General features: G+C 41.0%; 1 protein-coding gene across 14 annotated transcripts in view; it reads right to left on the bottom strand.

The window, feature by feature from the left end:
* Positions 1–21,386, bottom strand: part of KLHL3 (kelch like family member 3) — a 266,577-nt gene that overhangs the window by 85,872 nt on the left and 159,319 nt on the right. For 5 of the 14 annotated variants that reach the window (XM_053912760.1, XM_053912758.1, XM_053912757.1 and 2 more), the window contains 2 exons: positions 19,567–19,732; positions 681–787 (listed from right to left, as the gene is read on the bottom strand). The exons of 2 other annotated variants lie outside the window; for them this stretch is intronic. In XM_053912760.1, coding sequence (XP_053768735.1) covers positions 681–787; positions 19,567–19,625 — 166 coding nt within the window. In that variant the 5' untranslated portion in view covers positions 19,626–19,732. Of the gene's footprint in view, positions 1–680; positions 788–19,566; positions 19,733–21,386 lie in introns of those variants that run through there. 7 more of the 14 variants (XM_053912763.1, XM_053912762.1, XM_024575226.3 and 4 more) reach the window with 4 other exon arrangements.

The following is a 21,386-nucleotide window of genomic DNA, read 5'->3' on the forward strand; positions in this document are numbered from 1 at the left end:
GCTGTGAGGCACTGCAGATGGGCAGCTCAGCCCAGGGGTTTCACGGAATTCCCTTGCAGCAGTAACACATGTGAAATGGCTGGGCAGGGCTATCTGGCATGCTCAGGGCACAGGCGCTCCCCGGAAAGTTGGCAAAGATGCTGAAAATGAATGACCGAGAAGGGATATTTCTAAGTCTTACTCTCCCCAACCCCAGCTCCCACTATCACATCTCCCACACTCCTGCAAAGGCCAGAGGAGGCCCACGACCCCTGTCTTCCTCTAAGGAAGGGCTCGAGAGGGACAAGATGCAGGCCAGCCATCAGGAAGCCAAGTTCCACTCATTCTCTGTGTAACCTGGGCAAGTCCCTTCTCTTCTCTCTACTTCAGTGTCCCCCATCTGCAAAATGAGAGATCAGAAGGCCTGGGGATCAGCCCAAAAGTTTCTGTTTTTCACAAGCTCCCCACATGATTATGATCCATGCCAAAGTTTGAGAACTTATGGACTACAGGATTCTACCTCTTTCTGCCTCATGGTGGACAAGGGACTGCTTGCCCAATTGGCCTAGCACACAGAAGCACTCCAGAGTGGGTGTCACAGCCTTCTCTTTCCTCCCTCCCTTCATGCCACCTCCCTCAATACTCCCCCGGGGCAGGGCCTCAGCCTCATAGCTGTGGGCTATCATTCCCCTACACCGTACCTGTGAACATCGCACAGAAGTAGGGGCTGCAGGCTGCCAGGACCACACGGTGGGCTTCTATCTCGACATCTTCTGCCACAATCATCACGTCACACAACAGACGCTTACTGTAAGACACCAGTGAGGGGACAAGATGGGTCACAGCACCAACACCCACCCCAGTCACACAAGGGTATTTTTCCCTCCCACCCAGATTCTACACTATGCCATATAAGGTGGCCATAGAGTTAATAGAGCAGGATGGACTCATCACTTTTCCAAGTTCCTGACAAGTCTGACATTCATGCTTTCCTAAGGGACACAGAGCAACCCAGCTAGTCTGTGGCTGCAAATTCAGAGTTCCTTCATTTGTCTTCACTTCTCTGCTCCCCACTCCATCGGCTCTGACTGAGACAGGAGTATGGCAGCTCAGGGAGCAGTGGGAAAAGCCTGGGGCTGCCAGTCAAGTGACCGAGTGAATGCCAAGGGGCATGAGCATGCCATTGAGGTGTGCCACCAGTGAGAACGAGTATTAACAATTCCCCCAAGAGATCCGTGCCTATGCAACATTGGTAAGAGATCAGCCAATGTGGAGCACCCCAGTACTCCTCCTCCCACCCAGATTCAGCACCATCACCAGGAAGACTCCGCCTGCACACCATGCCCCCTGAAGACCCTGCGCAAACTCTACTCATCGCAATTACTAAGAATGCCATAACTACTTTCACTTGTTTGTCACCCCCACTGCACCGTGGACTCTGAAAGGGACTTGTCTAGTTACTGTTATGTCCTGGGTACCTGGCTGTATGCACAGCCCATAGTACGCCCTAAATTTTTACTAAATAAATGAATAAATTTTGAAATGGGATCAACCCACATTCTTAGATAGAATGAATATTTAACTACTTTGGAGACTGAAAGGCCCTGTCAACCTAAGAATTTTTCCTCTACCAGCCTTCCAATTTCTTATCACGCCTATTATTAATATAATGGTTAACATTAATTGAGTTATATGTGCCAGGCACTGTTCTAGGCACTTTTTTATGTGTATTGCTTCATTTAATCCTCTCAACCACCCTATGAAGTAGGGCTATTGTTACACCCCACATTACAAACAAGAAAATTGAGGCCCAGGGAAGGCAAGTAACTTCCCCATGGTCACACACATAGAGGGCAGTGGATTCCGGATTTGAATGCAGGCAGCTAAGCCCCAGAATCCTTGTTCCTAATGCCTATGGCATCCTGCCACCACCAGTCCCGCCTTTAGACTGAAGCACCAACAGTACTCCAGGCAGGACAAATACATTTTGACTGAGATTTATTGGTAGTAGTTACTTAGAACACTGTAGCAGATTGAGAAGTCTGAGGTCATGAATGGGTTCCATGTGATGGTTGATAAGTGGAAAAGAAGCTACATATTTGCCATCCCTGGTATATCATATTAAACCATTGCCAACTATTAAGATATTATTAGTCCAGCTTCACTCATCAGAGAAATAGAATCATGAAGTCTGAAAAGGTTGGAGCTGCAAGTGAACTTAGCAATTATCTGGTCTATGAAGCTCAGAAAAGTGGCCCAAAGCTACAGAAGCTCGAGTCTTTAATCCACACAGAGCACCACAATGCCTCATGACTGATTGACACTTGTATGGAAAAAGACAGGAAATAGGTTAGCTCCAATAAGGAGAGGGGGTAAGGAACGGTGTAACATATGGAATAAGTATCAGTGAGGGGGCTTCTGGAAAGAGTGATATCTCTGAGCAAAACCTAGGGGTGGGACCTCACCCTGCACTGACCAGCAGACCCTACCCACAAACTTTACTAGAATAAGCCAGCTCAACTGGAAACATAACTAGCTCTGCCCTTCACTGGCTATGAGAAGAGGGGCAAATGACCTCACCACAGTCTTCTCATCTTTCAGCTACCTAGGGACATGCATCACGGGGACCACATGAGTTTGTAGATGCTACCTGAGAACAGACTGGTTTTTAACCTGGACAAAATTTATTGTAAAAATGTGTTCCCATCATGAATAGACTCATTGTGGACATTTTCACTTCCATTAAAGATTTGGGGGAGGAAATGAAGTTATTACTGCTATTTAAAAGTATAAGTAATTTTTTTTGATAGCCAGTATTTTCATGAGAAAAGTGTTGACAAAGATGCGTCAGAAACACCAAACAAATTTGCAGTGCCAGGTGCTGAACAAGTAATGTCAGGGAGAAATATCATTCACGAACGAAGAGGAGGTGACAATTCATGAACAAATAAGAAAGAGACAAGAAGGAATGAAGAATAAAGATGGACAATCCAAGTAAGCAAATGAATAAGAGCAGTTAGAATAAGAGAGAAGTATATCTCAAGGCCAGGAAAACTCTAACCTGGGAAAGTGACCAAGAAAAACTTGCCAAAAACTCAAAGTAGACTTCCGCTATGGGTGAGAAGGCCTATCTGCACACTGGAGCCACCTCTATGGATCCATTCTGCGTGGAAAAGGGGAGATGCAGCTCTGAGGCACTGCATGGCACACAAGCCCTTCTAATGCCATTTCGCAGAGATCCTATGGGACCCTTTTTTTTCTGAGCTATCACTCTACTCCGAAAGACAACCTTGAAGAAAGAAAAGCAGAGCTCTATACTTTGTGATTTATAACAAATTACAGCATAGCTCTTAGTAAGGAGCACAGACTACAGATCAAACTGACCAGGGTTTATGTTCTCTCGGCATCAGAATTGAGATGTGTTGTGACCAAGATAATGAACAGTGACAACAGTAAACATTCATTAAATGTTAACATCTCTTTTCTTCTTTTCCACAAAATACTTTATTAAAATTAGAGGTTAAGTTTGAACTGCCTGTTGGACATCTAAGCAGGGTTACCAAGTAGGCAAGTGGATCCATAAGCATGGAGCTCAGAGGTAGGGGATGGTTGTGAGGTTGGGTGGGGATAGGAAGAACCAGCAAAAAACATGAGACAGAGGCCAGTGAGATGGGAGAAAAACCAAGAGTGGGGTATCCAAGCAGCCAAGTGATGCGAGAACTTCAACAAGGGAGGAATGAACAACTGTAACATATACTGCTTATAAGTAAGATAAGATTAGGGTGGCCAGATAGGGCAATTGGGCAAGAAAATAAAAAACATCCAAACTGGAAAGAAAGAAATAAAACTCTATTTGCAGATGACAATTGTGTATATAGAAAATCCTAAGGAATCCACTAAAAACTATTGGAACAAATAAGGGCGTTCAAGAAGGTTGCAGAATACAAGATCAATATTTTAAAAATCAATTGTATTTCTATACACTTCCAATGAACAACCCAAAAATGATACTAAGAAAAATTCCATTTACAGTAGCATCAAAAAGAATAAATTTAACAAAAGAAGTAGAACACCTATGCTCTAAAACTATAATACACAGTTGAAAGTGATTAACGAAGACCTACATAAGTTGAAAAATCTCCAGTTTTTATGGATCAAAAGGTTTAATATTGTTATAATGGCAATACTCCCCCCAAACTGTTCTACAGATGCAACAGAATTTCTATCAAAATCCTGGCTGGCTTCTTTGCAAAAATTAACAAGCCGAACCTAAAATTCATATGGAAATGCAAGCGAGCTAGGATGGCCAAAACAACCTTGAAAAAGAAGAACATAGTTGAAGGTTACACACTTCCTAACTTCAAAACTTACTGCAGCTAAAGATAGTGTAGTAAGAGCATGAGGATATCGGTAGATCTCAATAGAAATGAGAGTCCGGAAGAAAACATTCACATTTACAACCAGTTGCTTTCTTTTACTTTATATCATTTTTTTATTTTTCAATTACAGTTGACATACAATATTATATTAGTTCCTAGTGTACAACGCAGTGATTAGACATTGTACAACTTACTAAGTGATCTTAGTAATCTCAAGAAATCTCATACCCACCTGACACTACATATAGTTACTAGAATATTATTGACTGTATTCCCTATGCTGTACTTAACATCCCCATGACTATTCTGTAACTACCAATTGGTACTTTTTTTTAATATATTTTATTGATTATTCTATTATACTTGCCCCATTCCCCCCCTTTATTCCCCTCCGCCCTGCACACCCCCTCCCTCCCACATTCCCTCCCTATAGTTCATGTCCATGGGTCATACTTATAAGTTCTTTGGCTTCTACATTTCCTATACTATTCTTACCCTCCCCCTGTCTATTGTCTACCTACCATTTATGCTACTTATTCCCTGTACCTTTTCCCCTTCTCTCCCCCTCCCACTCTGCCACTAATAACCCTCCATGGGATCTCCATTTCTGTGATTCTGTTCCTGTTCTAGTTGTTTGCTTAGTTTGTTTTTGGGTTTTTTTTAGGTTCAGTTGCTAATAGTTGTGAGTTGGTTGTCATTTTAGTGTTCATAGTTTTGATCTTCTTTTTCTTAGATAAATCCCTTTAACATTTCATATAATAAGGGCTGGGTGATGATGAACTCCTTTAACTTGACCTTATCTGGGAAGCACTTTATCTGCCCTTCTATTATAAATGATAGCTTTGCTGCATAGAGTAATCTTGGATGTAGGTCCTTGCCTTTCATGACTTGGAATACTTCTTTCCAGCCCCTTCTTGCCTGTAAGGTATCTTTTGAGAAATAAACTGATAGTCTAATGGGAACTCCTTTGTAGGTAACTGTGTCCTTTTCTCTTGCTGTTTTTAAGATTCTCTCATTATCTTGAATCTTGGTAATGTAATTATGATGTGCCCTGGTGTGTGCTTCCTTAGGTCCAACTTCTTTGGGACTCTCTGAGCTTCCTGGACTTCCTGGAAGTCCATTTCCTTTGCCAGATTAGGGAGTTCTTCATTATTTTATCAAAGAAGTTTTCAGTTTCTTGCTGTTCCTCTTCTCCTTCTGGCACCCCTATGATTTGGATACTGGAATGTTTAAAGATGTCCTGGAGGTTCCTAAGCCTCTCATTTTTTTGAATTCTTGTTTCTTCATTCTGTTCTGGTTGAATGTTTCTTTCTTCCTTCTGCTCTCAACTGTTGACTTGAGTCCTGGTTTCCTTCCCATCACTGTTGGTTCCCTGCAGATTTTTCTTTATTTCACATAATGTGACCTTCATTGCTGCCTGAGTGTTTTTTATGCTGTTGAAGTACCCAGTGAGTTCCTGGAGCATCCTGATAACCACTGTTTTGAACTGTGTATCTGATAGGTTGGCTATCTCTTCGTCGCTTAGTTGTATTTTTGGGGGGGATTTGAATTGTTCTTTCATTTGGGCCATTTTTTTTTTGTCTTGGTGCACCTGTTACATACTAAGGGTCGGAGCCTTAGGTGTTCACCAGGGCGGGGCAACCCATATGGCTGTGCTGTGATGGTATATGTGGGGGAGGGGTCCAAGAGGGAACAGTGCCGCTTGCCCCACTCTCTGATGGTTTTCAGTCACTTCCCCTGCTACCCAAAAGCAAATTGGGCCCTTTTGGTGCTAATTCTCCAGGTGGGTGGGCCCTGTGGGTCTCTCCAATGAACATTCCTGTGAGGCTGGGAGTTTCTCCCACTGCCACCTCAACCCCCACAGATTTTTTTTCAGTCAGAGGTTTGGAGGCTTTATTTCTTCACTGTACTGGAACCTTGGGTGGAGCACTCCATCTCACTCTCCAGTGGTTCCACCTGGTTAATCTTCATGTGAATGTGGGACTGCCCAGTCTGCAAGCCACCGCCAAGCCCAGTCCTCTAGCCACTGCCTTTCCCACCCCAGTCCTCCAGCCACTGCTTTGCCACAAGTCCTCTCTACCTGACTGTCCATCTCCACCCCTCCTACCGGTCTGGATGAATGTTTCTTCTTTAACTCCTTGGTTGTCAGACTTCCATACAGTTCGATTTTCTGTCAGTTCTGCCTGTTTTTTGTTTTTAAACTTGTTGTCCTTGTTTTGGTTGTGCTAGGAGGCACAGGGTGTCTATCTACACCTCCATCTTGGCCAGAAGTCCTCATTCTCCCCAACTGGTACTTCTTAATCCCTTTACTTTTTCACCCATCTTTTGGGGGTTTTCTCCCCAAACCCCCTCCCATCTGGCAACTGTCAAAATGTTTTCTGCATCTGAGTCTTGTTTTTGTTCTGCTTGTTCATTTACACTGTGTTTTTTAGTTTCAGTTGTTGATAGGTATGTATTTATTGTCATATTTTTTATGTTCATATTTGTTATGGGGTTTTTTCTTCCTAAAGAAAACCCTCTAACATTTCATTTAATACTGGTTTGGTGGTGGTGAACTTCATCAGGATTTTTTTTTCATGTCTAGGAAGCTCTTTATACAGTCATTTGATTCTAAATGATGGCTTTTCTGGGTTGAGTAATCATGGTTGTAGGTCTTTGCTTTCTATAATTTGGAATATTTTGTGCCAATCCCTTCTGCCCCGCAAAGTATCTGTTGAGAAATCATCTGAAAGTCTTATGGGAGCCCCCTTGTAGGTAACTAACTGCTTTTCTCTTGAACTTCTAAGATTCTCTTTGTCTTCAGTCTTTTGGATTTTAATTATGACATTTCTTGGTGTGGGCCCTTTTGGGTTCATCTTGTTTGGGACTCTCTGTGCTTCCTGGACTTACATGTTTACTTCCTTTACCAGGTTAGGGAAGTTTTCTGTCATTATTTTTTCAAATAGGTTTTCAATTCCTTGCTCTCTCCTTTCCCTAAGGCACCCCCATGATGCAAATGTTGGTACACTTAAAAAGTGGTCCCAGAGGCTCCTTACACCATCCTCATTTTTTTAAATTCTTCTTTCTTTTTGCTGTTGTGATTGGGTGTTTTTGCTTCCTTATATTCCAAATCACTGATGTGATTCTTGGCTTTACCTACTCTACTGTTGATTCCCTGTAAATTAGTCTTCATTTCAGCTATTGCATCCTTTATTTCTGATTGACTCTTTTTTATGTTGTTGAAATTCTAAGTTCATCTACTCTTCTAAGTTCATTGAGCATTTTTGTAACCAGAGTTTTGAACTGTGCATCTAGTAGCTTGCTTGTCTCCATTTTGTTTCGTTCTTTTTCTGAAATTTTGTTCTGTTCTTTCATTTGGGATGTGTTTCTTTGTCTCCTCATTTTGGCAGCCTCCTGTGTTTGTTTCTATGTATTAGGTAGAGCTGCTGCATCTCCCAGGCTTGGCAGAGTGGCCTAATATAGTAGGTGTTCTGTAGGGTCCCATGGCACACCCTCCTATTTGCCCAAGCTGGGTACTCCACGTGTGCCCCACTGTAGGCTGTGTACACTTCCCTGTTGTAGTTGAGCCCTGATTTCTATTGGCACATCGATGGAAGGGATATACTCCCAGGCCAATCAACTTTAAGGACTGGCTGCAACCACCATGCAGGATCAGCTATGCAGGCGGCTCACGCCATGGAGCAGGACTTACTTCAGTGGGGCTCTGGTGTCCGTTGAGTCTGCCCCTTAAGTGAGTCACTTGTGGAGGTGGTTGGGCAGTGCTTCATTGTGTCCTGAAGCTGTCCACTGGGTGTGTTCACTCTGGGGCCTCCCGGAAGATGCAGGCCCAAGGTCAGCCACCTCCTGTGTTCTGCCCAGTGTGACAGGGCATGAGCTACAAAACAATCTGCATATGGCTGCTACTTGTCTGGTTCTGGAGGTACCCAGGAGAAGCCAACCTATGAACCAAGGCCAGCTACCACTAGTACTAGACCTGGGACCACTTAGCAAGAGGTACAGGGCATGCCAAAGCCAGATGCTGCTTGTTTGAGAGATTGTAGGAAAGACTGAAGCATGAGCCAAGACAGGCCATTTCTATGGAAAAGCCACTGGAAACAGTTTGGGAGGGTCCAAAGTTGGGAGAGGCAGGGTTTTAGGGAATCACCAGGGCTTGGTGAACAGTGTTAGCCAGGTTGATGGGGACTCAGATATGGCACCCACCTGCTGGCTCTGCAGAGAAAGGGTTCATCAAAGGAACAATGGCCTCTGCCAGCACTTCTGTCTGGGAGAAAGCTGCCCCCAAGTTTTCACCCTGATGCCAGACAATTCAGTTCCTCCCATATGTTCCTGGTGACTTTTGAGCTGCTGCCCCAGCACTGGAGCTCAGAGGGAGTGAGTCTGAGTAAGACCATGTAGGGGCCCTTTAACAGGAACTGCCTCAGACTCCAGAAGCCCTCCATCTCACTCAGCCACAATCCTTGCTGGTTTTCACAGCCAGAAATTATGGGGACTTCTCTTCCAGGGGTTAGGGGACGTGATGTGGAGCTGGAACCTCTCCCTCTCAGGATGGGGGTCTCTAAAGCTGAGATATTCCTCCCAATTTTACCCACCACATGTGGGTGTGGAACCAGCCCATTCCATAGCTCCACCCCTCCTACCAGTCTCAATGTGGCTTCTTCTTTATATCCTTAGTTGTAGGACTTCTATTCAGCTAGATTTCAGGGGGTTCTGAATTATGGTTGTTCTGTAGTTTAGTTGTAATTTTGATGTGGTTGTGGGAGGATGTGAGTACAGCATTTACCTACACTGCCATCTTGACTGGAAGCCTGTAGTCAATTAATTTTTGACAGTTGTGCCAAGGCCTTTCAACTGGGAAAGAATAGTCTTTTTCAACAAATGGTGTTCAGACAACTGGATAGACACATGCAAAAGAATGAAATTGGACTCCTACCTCACACCATATATAAAAATTAGTTCATAATGGATCAAAAATCTAAATTTAAAAGCTAAAACTATAAGACTCTTAGAAGAAAACATAGGGATAAATCTTCTTGACTTTAGATAAGACCACAGTTTGTTAGATACGACACCAAAACACAAACAAACAAATAAAAGCATAAATTAGATATCAAAATTTATAACTTTTTTGCTTCAAAAGACACAATTGAAACATCAGAAAGTGAAAAGACAACATAACAGAATGAAAGAATATTTTTTCAAATCATTTATGTAAGAGGTTTGTATATAAAATATATAAAGAATTTGAACACTACAACTCAAGATAAGTATATGTATAATACAATTTTAAAATAAGCAATTGATCTGAAGAGACATTTTTTCAAATAAGATAAATGCTAATGATCAATGAAAAGATGCTCAACAACATTAGTCATCAGAGAAATACAAATCAAAACCACAAGGAGATACCACCTAACACACACTAGGATGACTATAATCAAATACAAGTGTTGGTAAGGATATGGAGAAATCGAAACTTTCATACGCTGCTGGTAGAAATGTAAAATGGTGCAGCTGCTAAATGAAAGAAGCCAGTCACCAAAATCCACATATTATATGATTCCAAAACAGGCAACTCTATCAAGACAGAAAGTAGATTAGTGATTGCCTAAGGCTGGGGGGCTTGGGGGGTGGGCAGGGAGGATAGGGAAAATGGGGGGGTTACTGTTAAAGTATACAGGATTTCGGGAGTGATAAAAATGTCCTAAAATTGATTGTTGGTTGCATGACTGTGAGTATACTAAAAGCCATTAAACTGTATGCTTTAAATGCGTGAACTGTATGGCACATGAAGTACATCTTGAGAAAGCTGGTACCAAAAAAAGAAAAAGCAATCAATGTGCTAACGTAGCTACTACAGTACTAAAGGCATAGTGGCAGCCCACCAAAAAACTGAGGACAGAGAACTGTTTGCAATGGTGACATGAGAGGTTAGAACAGTCAGGATGACCTAGGAAAGACTCTCTCCTTTTCAGGCCTGGTCAGGGTGTATTATTCTAAAAAGGACCATATAGCCTCTTGCTGGCTGGAGAGTCAGCAGCCAAAGAGCCATTAGTGCTCTGCTGCCCAGAAGCAGCTGTTTGTCTGACTAGAACAGAGCTATGAATCGCAAAAGGAGGAGGAAGATTGGGTGGTTACCATGCCAACAGCCCATTCTCCACTATGGAAGTAAGAAGAATAGAAAACTCATGAATTGTGTGATCCATAAATGGCAAAGAACATGCGTGTTTGAAGTAATAGCTCAAAATTGGGGGAGGAGAATGTGAAAACAATGCAAGAAATAACCCTAGGTCCCTGGAATATCATGTAACATTTCATTAGCTTAATCCCTGTGTGGCAAGATGGGTTACCCAGGCTTTCATCAAAACAAAGTATGTCTTTCTCCAGTTCCCATTAAACTCACACAGATCAATAAAGTTTTCTTCAGGTCCTTCTCTCACTGCCTCACCCATTCCACCCTAGTTTTTAGTATATGTGCTGCAAAGTGAGCACTCCACTCTAATTTTTAAAATGAGCCATTTAAATATCTTAGAATTTGACATAATCTTTAAACACCACTAGAATGCAAGTTTTGAAAAGGGCAAAACTTCAATTCACATATCTACTGCCATATTCCTGTAACTAAGCACAGTGCTTTCAGCAAATCATCGTTGTAACGAGAGCTAACACTTTACAGAATATCCACTTAGTGCACAGGCCTCACAACAATATCCAAGGATAGGTTGTTGTTGTTATTATTATTATTATTATTCTACATGCTGTTGAAATTGGCAATTCCAGGAATTAATTCAACATTAATAATCATGAACGTGCACAAGATTTAACAATAATATATGTACTATCACTGTTTTAAGCACTTTACTCATTAATCCTCTTAACAAGCCAGCTAAACTGGAACTATTATTAGCCTCATTTTAGGGTTGACAAAAATGAGGTTAGGGAAATTAATTAACTTGTCCAGGTTACACAGCCAATAAGTACTGGAACCAAGACTTGAAATCAGGCTGGCTGGCTCCAGAGTCTATGCTTGTGACCCTGCGCTATACAGCTCCTAACACAACCACCACCTGTATTATTTTCACGTGGGACTGGAAAACCTAAACATCCAACAACAGGAAAACTGTTTAAAAAAATAAACCAAAGACAAAATATCATTCATCCACTTAAAATAATGTTGTAGAAGAGTTAGTGACATAGAAAAACTTGTTCAATATAGTGGTAAGAGGAAAAATCTAGTTGAGACATACGAGTATTTTAAAGAAAAAAAAATATTCTCTCCAGTGTTAAAAATAGTTCCCATTGTATTATAATTATAGATGACTTTTTAAAAATTTTTTTAAATATTTAACTTATTTATTTTTAGAGAGAGGGGAAAGGAGAGAGAAAGAGAGGAAGAGAAACACCAATGTGTGGTTGCCTCTCACATGGCCCACACTGGGGATCTGGCCCGCAACCCAGGCATGTGCCCTGACTAGGAACCAAACCAGACACCCTTTGGTTCACAGCCCATGCTCAATCCACTGAGCTACGCCAGCCAGGACTATAGATGACTTCTTGCTCACCTGTATTTTCTAAATTTTCTATAAAAAATACATTCATTTCACAAAAAAAAAGAAAAGAAAAAATTTTAATTAAAAAATTAACAGAAAAATGAAAGAAATCCATGCCTAAACTTGATCTAAAATTTTCTCAGCCAAAATATACATAAATTGTGGTCCGTTTGAAAAACAAAGAGAGAAAGAACAAGATTATAATAATTTTGTGTGTCAACCTAACTGGGCTAAGGGATACCCAGAAGGCTGGTAAGACATTATTTCTGGCCACGTCTGTGAAGGTTTCTTCAGAGAAGATTAGCATTTGAATTCGTAGACTGAGAAAAGAAGACTGCCTTCACCAATGCAGGTGGGCGTCATCCAGCCCACAGCAGACAGCACAGACAGCTTGAATAGAACGAAAAGGGAGAGGAACTCTCTCTTGTTAAGCTAAACTGTCCATCCTCTCCTGCCCTCAGACAAGGGAGCTGCTGGTGCTCAGGCCTTTGGATTGCAGGGCTTACAGCAGTGGCTGTTGTTTCTCAGACCTTTGGACTCAGAATGAATCATGCTGCTACTGACTTTCCAGGTTTCCAGCTTTCAAACAGTAGATTGTGGGAATTATCAGCCTCTATAACCACATGAGCCAATTCTTATAATAAATATCCTCATCTATAATTGGTTATGATTTTCTGAAAAACCTTGAATAATAAAGATTATTCACTTAAATTTCAGCAAAGCACCAGTGTTCTCCAAAACAAATTTCATGAAACGGTTGGTCTATACATAATAATGACAACCCAGGAGGGTTCTGTGGTCAAATACATTGGGGAACCCTCAAATAAGTGTATTGCAGGACTTCTGAGATTTTAATATGCCTATATGTATTATGAATCTCAGAGTGGGGCACAGCAGTTTTATGTATTATTTTTCAAACTCATCTGGGTTCCAAGCTTTTTTCCCACAGAGCACCTTAAGGAAATGTTCCTCAGAACATACTAGCAAATGCAGATATATACAAAGGTGAAGAAGGAGCAGGAGTGTTGGACGAGGTTAAATCCAAGTAGATGCTTTTGGGGAAAGATGCAAAAACGCAGTAACTTCCAAAAGAAGCAATAAGAACATAGCAGGATGACTTTCTTTTCTAAGTTATTTAAGAAAAAGAAAAAATGCTAGTAATGGGAAGGGGGCAGGATTCTGTATGTATATCTACTCCCCAAACTCTACCTCTCTCCCAGCAGTTACTATACTTGGCTACAACTCTCCAAGGTCTGGTAAGAGATCTGGAATCTTCCAGTTCTCAGGGACTTCCGGCCAAGATGGAGGCGTAGGTAGACACATTGTGCCTCCTTGCACAACCAAAAGAAGGACGAAAATTTAAAAACAAAAAACAACCAGAACTGACAGAAAATCAAACTGTACGGAAGTCCAACAACCAAGGAAATAAAGAAGAAACACTCATCCAGACCAGTAGGAGGGGCGGAGACGGGCAGCTGGGGCGGACAGGACTTGGGGCGGCAAGGCAGGGGCTGGTGGACCCAGCAAGGTGGTGGATTGTGGAACAAACGGGGCAGGCCAGGCTGCAGCTAGCAGACCCTGCAGCCCCACCTTCACGCATAGATAAACCAGGAGGAATGGTGGGGGAGCGAAGCAGACTGCGCAACCCAGGGCTCCAACCTGGGGAAATAAAGCCTCAAACCTCTGACTGAAAATACCTGTGGGGGTTGAGGCAGCAGCAGGAGAAACTCCCAGCCTCACAGGAGAGTTTCTTAGAGAGACCCACAGGGTCCCAGAACATACACAAGCCCACCCACTCGGGAATCAGCACCAGAGGGGCCCAGTTTGATTGTGAGTAGCAGAGGGAGTGACTAAAATCCAGCAGAGAGTGGAGCAGGCGCTATTGCTCCCTCTCAGCCCCTTCCCCACATACAGCATCACAGCACAGTGACCAGCATTACCCTGCCCAGGTGAACACCTAAGGCTCCGCTCCTTTACATAACAGGTGCTCCAAGACAAAAAAAAAAAAAAAAAAAAAAAGGCCCAAATGAAAGAATAGATCAAAGCTCCAGAAAAAATACAACTAAGCAAGGAAGAGATAGCCAACCTATCGGATGCACAGTTCAAAACACTGGTAATCAGGATGCTCACAGAATTGGTTGAATTTGGTCACAAATTAGATGAAAAAATGAAGGCTATGCTAAGAGAAACAAAGGGAAATGTACAGGGAACCAATAGTGATGCAAAGGAAACTGGGACTCAAATCAATGGTGTGGACCAGAAGGAAGAAAGAAACATCCAACCAGAAAAGAATGAAGAAACAAGAATTCGGAAAAATGAGGAGAGGCTTAGGAACCTCCAGGACTTTTTGAAACGTTCCAACATCCAAATTATAGAAGTACCAGAAGGAGAAGAGGAAGAACAAAAAATTGAAAACTTATTTGAACAAATAATGAAGGAGAACTTCCCTCATCTGGCAAAGGAAACAGACTTCCAGGAAGTCCAGGAAGCTCAGAGTCCCAAAGAAGCTGGACCCAAGGAGGAACACACCAAGGCACATCATCATTACATTACCCAAGATTAAAGATAAGGAGAGAATCTTAGGAGAAGCAAGAGAAAAGGACACAGTTACCTACAAAGGAGTTCCCATAAGACTGTCAGCTGATTTCCCAAAAGAGACCTTACAGGCAAGAAGGGGCTGGAAAGAAGTATTCCAAGTCATGAAAGGCAAGGACCTACATCCAAGATTACTGTATCCAGCATAGCTACCACTTAGAATGGAAGGGCAGATAAAGTGCTTCTCAGATAAGGTCAAGCTCATCATCACCAAGCCCTTATTATATGAAATGTTAAAGGGACTTACCTAAGAAAAAGAAGATAAAAAATATGAACAGTAAAAAACAACCACACCTAAAACAAAAACAAAAACAAAAGCAAACTAAGCAAACAACTAGAACAGGAACAGAATCACAGAAATGGAGATCACATGGAGGGTTATCAACAGGAGAGTGGGAGGAGGAAAGAGAGGGGAAAGGTACAGAGAATAAGTAGCATAAATGGTAGGTAGAAAATAGACAGGGGGAGGGTAAGAAATGTAGAAGCCAAAGAACTTATAAGTATGACCCATGGACATGAACTATAGGGAGGGAACATGGGAGGGAGAGGGTGGGCAGGATGGAGTGGAGTGAAGGGGGGGAAATGGGACAACTGTAATAGCATAATCAATAAATATATATATTTTTAAAATCTGGAATTTTTCAGTTTTATTGAGATATAATTGACATGTAACACTGTATGTTTAAGATATACAATGTAATGATTGACATACATGTACTATGAAATGATTACCACAGTTAGGTTAGTTAACACATCTGTACCTCACATAGTTACCACCTATTGTGGTCTCTAAGCAACTTTCAAGCATACAATACAGTATTGCTAACTAAAGTCACCAGATTTTACATTAGATCCTCAGAACTTACTCATCCCATTACTAGAAGTTTGTACCTATTGACTAACATCTCCTCATTTCCCACACCCCCACCCAAGACCCTGAAAACCACCAATCTACTTTCTGTCTCTATGAGTTCAGCTTGTTTAGATTCCACATACAAGTGAGTCCATATTGTATTTGTCTTTCTCTGACTGACTTATTTCACTTAGCATAAAGCCCTCAAGGTTCACCCATGCTGTTGCAAATGGCAGGATTTCCTTCTATTTTTTTCTTCAGATATATACCCAGAAGTAGGATTGATAGATTACATGGTAGTTACATGTTTAATTTTTTGAGGAACCTCCACACTGTTTTAATGGCTGTACCAATTTACATTCCCACCGACAGTGCACAAGGGTTCCCTTTCTCCACATCCTTGCTAGCATTTATGTCCTCTTGTCTTTCGGTAATATCCATTCTAACAAGTATAAGGTGATGTCTAATCGTGGTTTTGATTTTCATTTCTCTGATGATTAGTGACGTTGAGACCCATTTCACATATCTGTTGGCCATCCGGATGTCTTCTTTGCAAAAATGTCTATTCAGATCCTTTGCCTAGTTTTTAATTCGATTATTTAGCTTTTCTATTGAGTTGTATGAGTTCCTTATATATTTTGGATATTAATCAAATATATGATTTGCCAGTATTTTCTCCCATTCTATAGTCTGCCTTTTCATTTTGTTGTTGACCTTCACTACACAGAAGCTTTTCAGTTTTATGTACTCCCATTTGTTTATTTTTCCTTTAGTTGCTTGTATTTTTGGTGTCATGTCCAAAAAGTCATTGCCAAAACCAATGACAAGGGGCTTTTTCCCTGTTTGTTTGGTTTTTTTCCTGGAGTTTTATGGTTTCAGGTCTTAACATTTAAGTTTTTAATCCATGTTGAGTTAACTTTTATGAGTCTTTTTCATGTGGCTGTCCAGTTTTCCTAACATAATTTTTTTAAGAGACTATCCTTTACCCATCGAGAATCCTTGGATCCTTTGCCAAAAATTAGCTGACCATATATAGATGGGTTTATTTCTGGGTTCTCAATCCCATTCCATCTGTCTATGTGTCTCTGTCACACTGTTCTGATTACTACAGCACTGTAATATACTTTAAAATCAGGGAGTGTGATGTCTCCAGCTTTGTTCTTCTTTCACAAGATAGCTTTGGCTATTCAAGGTCTTTTGTGGTTCCATACGTATTTTTGGATTGATTTTTCTATTTCTGTGAAAAATACCACCAGGATTTTGATAGGAATTACACTGACTCTATACATGGCTTTGGGTAGTACTAACACGTTAACAATACTAATTCTTCCAATCAACGAACACAGAATATCTTTCCATTTGTATACGTCTTCCTCGATCTCTTTCATCAATGTCTTATAGTTTTCAGTACACACATCATTCACTTCCTCGATTAAATTTATTCTTAGGTATTTTATTGTTTTTATGCTATTGTAAATGGGATTGTTTTTCTTTATTTCTTTCTTAGTTTGTTGCTAGTGTATAGAAATGCAACTGACTTTTGTATGTTGATTCTGTATCCTGCAACTTTACCAAATTTGTTTATTAGTTCTAACACTTTTTTTGTGGAATCTTTAGCATTTTCTGTATTTGGACATGTCATCTGAAAATGCAGACAATTTTATTTCTGCTTTTATGATTTGGATGCCTTTTATTTCTTTTTCTTGCTCTGGCTACTACTTGCAATACTATGTTCAATAGTATGGTGAGAGTGGATACCCTTGTCTCATTCCTGACCTCAAAGGAAAAGCTTTCAACCACTGAGTACGATGTTAGCTGTGGGTTTGCCATATCTAGCTTTTATTATATTGAGGGATGTTCCTTCTACACCCAATTTGTAGGTTTTTTGGGGGAGCGGGTTTATCATGAAAGGGTATTCAAGCACTTTTTCTGCATCTATTGAGACGATCATTTGATTTTTCTATTAATGTGGTTTATCACACTTATTGATTTGCATATCTTAAACCATCCTTGCATTCCAAAGTTAAATCCCACTTGATATGATATGGCATGTGATCTTTTTAATGTGCTGTCGAATTCAGTTTGCTAGTATTTTGTGGAGAATTTCTGCATCATTATTCATCAGGGTCAGTGACCTGTAGTTTTGTTTCTTTGTACTGTCCTTATCTGGCTGTGGTATCAGGATAATTCTGGCCTTATTAAAATGAGTTTTAGAATGTTCCCTTCTCTTCAGGTTTTTGGAAAACTTTGAGAAAGATTGGCATTTATTCATCTTGGAATGTTTGGTAGAATGTACCAGTGAAATCACCTGGTCATGGGCTTTTCTCTGTTGGGAGATTTTTGGTTACTGATACAATCTCCTTAATCTTTATTAGTCTATTCAGATTTTCTACTTCTTTTTGATTTAGTCAACCTTTTGGAAGGTTGTATGTTTCAAGAATTTATCCATTTCTTCTAGATTATCCAATTTCTTTGCACATAATCATCCATAATGGCCTCTTATGATCGTTGGTATTTTTGTGGTATCAGTGGTAATGTCTCTTCTGTCATTTATAATTGAGTACCCTCTCTATATCCTTGGTTAGTCTAGCTAAATATTGGTCAGTTTTATTATTTTTTTTAAAAAATCAACTCTTGGTTTCATTGATTTTTTTCTATTGTCTTTCTAGTCTCTTTCATTTATATCTGCTTTAATCTTTATTATTTCCTTTCTTCTGCTAAGTTTAGGCTTAGTTATTTTTCTTCTTTTTCTAATTCTACGAGGTGTAAAGTTAGGTTGTTTATTTGGAAACTTGGAGTCTTAAATTAGTCCAAGGGCACAAGCCACACTCAAGGGAACTACATGAAGAACTTCAAAAGAAAATTCTTTAGTGACAAGAGATCCATACCCACAGGCATGAACATCAGCACTGCCCACTGACTAAGACTAATATGGACAGAGCTTCCAGGAGATCTGGCAGGAGGCTTATTAAAAACTGAGCAGTAGGGATAAGATAAATTTAATTTTACTTGGTTTTCATGCCAAAGACTGAGCCCTTCAAAAAGGAGAAATGAGGAAACTAATGTAGAATCAGATAGAACTTTCGTTTAATAGTTCGACCTACTCAATAAGCACATCTTCAGCTATACATACATTTGCTCATGCCATTTTCTCTGCCTGGAATACTTCTTCCTAACCACTTTTCATTCTTTAACTCTTTTCTTCTTGTCCTTCAAAATTTACCTCAAGCATCATCCCCTTTAGGAAGGGTTCTCCAAGGTTGCAGTTAACATATTTGCTTCCATAATACACTTTAAGGAACAAATAATCATTGCACACCTACCACCTGGAAGGTACCTGATGCATTCCTCCTTCATAAAACACCTATTTGTAATACAGAATATAATTTTCACTGACCTATTTACATTTTTTACCTTTTACCCCCACTCATCCATCCCAGAGCCTACTCAGTGCCTCCATTCCTATGAAGTGTGTGTTAGAGATCAAAATACTTCAGAAGTTGCCCCTGCCCTCAGGTAACTCATGAGCTACAGAGAAAAAAGGAGATAAACAGTTATAGTTCATAATAGGATGAAGTATGCAGTAAATAATGGCATGGGCAAAAGAAGTTCTGAGCTCTCAAGAAAGGAAAAGATTGTGTGCACAAGCTTTGTACAGAAAAACATGTTCAGTGACCTGAACCCGTCTTGTAATAAGCTCATCACACATGCACATTGGCCTTATAAATAGCCTTAACACCCATCACCATTCAGCTCAGATAGGATGAGTGCATTTGCATTTCATTTCTTTCTTTATAAAGTTAAGTTGCGTTTGAGAAACTAGGTATTCTTCCATTCATGCAGCTGTCTTAACAAGCAAAGTTCAGACCAAGGAATGAGAGGGAGGACAAAAGAAAATGCATGGCATCCACAATCTTTAATCTGCAATTGTGTGTAGGTGTTGCAATCATTCTATTATTGGACTTTAAGCAGCTGGTTCAGTTGAATATCAAGTTCATGAGCAGAACTTCTGTAACCATAAAGGATTTTTCCCCTGTGATGAAGTACTAAAATGATAGGTGTTAAATACAAAGGAAAGAGAGATTTCTGAGAGACATCTGTCTCAATCAGATTTTGAAAGAGGAAGCCAAGTGACTGTCTGAGGGTGGGTGGGGAAGAGTCAGAATTCACTAGGAGGCGGTATCCTGACTTATTAGAACCTGATGACGCTCACCCAGCAAGTTCCTTCCAAAAGGGCACAGGCAAAATAGGAAAAGTACCTCCGCAGTTCATTCATAACCTTGAATGCCTTCCCCATGTGGGCAGGGTTGACAGTGATAGTCCTCTGGTTCTTCTCATCATCCCCAGCCTGTATCGGTGGCTGGGAGCTCAGCTTGATGCTGTGAACAGGAAGGAAGTGGGAGGGGAAAAAAGGATCACATGTTGGTAAACCCATTTACCCAAATGCCACAAGGCCATGCATTTGCCCACCCACCAGGGCCATCCCTGTTAGCCTGTTCTCTTAACCACAGACACAGCAGGGAAGTAATGCATTGGGCCAGGCATTTCTACGGGATCTTTCAATGTAAAATGCATTCCTCTAGTAGAAGCTAGGTCCTAGCTCAGCTTCTTCCACTAAGCACTTTTGTGACTGTGTCAGAGTCCTTAACTGCCATCTTTCCATCCCCTAAAGGGGTAGGGAGTCGGGGGAGACTATACCACTCAATTCACAGGGATGTTTGTTCATTCAACATTTAATGGAGCCTAATATGTACCAGGCACTGTATTTAAATTTAAGGGAAACACAATAATAAACAAGACACAGACCCGGCTTTCACAAAACTTCAAGTTCGGTGGAGGAGAAAGCCAAGTAAGCATTTAGCCATTGTATCTTAAGTATTATGACTCAGTAAGAGTTAAAGAAGCACAAAGGTTGGACAACTATCCCAGTGCTGGTATGTTGAGGGAAAACTTCATTTATTAACCAGGTAAAAAGGATACTGTTCTGGCAGAGGGAACAGTATGCACAAAGACCTGGAGAAAAAGAGTCAAGTGTGTTCAAAGTACTGAAGTTCAGTAAAACTAGAGGAGATTACCAAGAGAAAAGGCTAGGAGACTGAACGGTCTGTGTCATATAAGGTAAGGAGTTTGGATTTCATTCTGAAACCATGAGAAGCCATCGAAGGGTTTTAAGCAGAGAAGTGGGCAGGAAGCAGATGAACACTTTTATGCTTCAGAAAAATCACACGGGCTATGGTATAGAGAACAGTGACACAAGAGTGAATGCTTTTGGGGAAACCATAATCCCGTATGAAGATAAGGGACCGTAATTTGTTATGAAAAGAAAGGCTGTCTATGTGAGCAGGTGGTGACTAGCAAGAGTCACTTATATCTCAAAGCCCTCTGTACCAAAGAGAAAACACACTCAGATCCCAACTACTCCTAAGCAACATGTCTAAAGTGGGTGAGAAAGAATCAAAAGAATGAGGAGAAAAGGACTTTCTCTCCAGACTGATGAAACTATTTAGCTCCATGGTCCAGTCTGGAACCTTGGAGTCACCTCTGTTAGGACAAGGCTAAGCTTTGCTTTGCTGGTAGCAAAACAGAACCTTCTCCACATGTGTAGATATGGGGAACCCCCGTTCACTCCAGCTCTAAGACAGTAAGAGTAGTTTCCTTTGCCTTTCCCTTTGCCTCCAGCCATGCTACCACCTAGCTTAGCAAACTGGCTTGAGAAAGGGGATGTTGTGATTAAGAGAATGTTCCAGAGACCTGAGAATCTACATAGATGTCGCACTGGGATTTGTGACATTCAAATACAATCAAGCATGCCAGACCCCTTTGGCTTCCTTCCTTCAGTGCAGCGTGCAAATGTAAGCCACAGACATCTGAACTGTGGGACTGTTGTATCCGAGTGCAAAGAACTTAGCCAAGCACAAGACAGTAACTATAAAGAGATGCACAAAGGCAGATGATTAGAGCTATGTGTTTGAAGAGATAAAGAAAATCTCAAAACTGCAAATGTGATCAGGAAGTGGGAGTACCCAGTAAAGA

Source organism: Desmodus rotundus, chromosome 10 (genome assembly GCF_022682495.2).
Source record: "Desmodus rotundus isolate HL8 chromosome 10, HLdesRot8A.1, whole genome shotgun sequence".
In the NCBI taxonomy this organism is placed as follows: domain Eukaryota; kingdom Metazoa; phylum Chordata; class Mammalia; order Chiroptera; family Phyllostomidae; genus Desmodus; species Desmodus rotundus.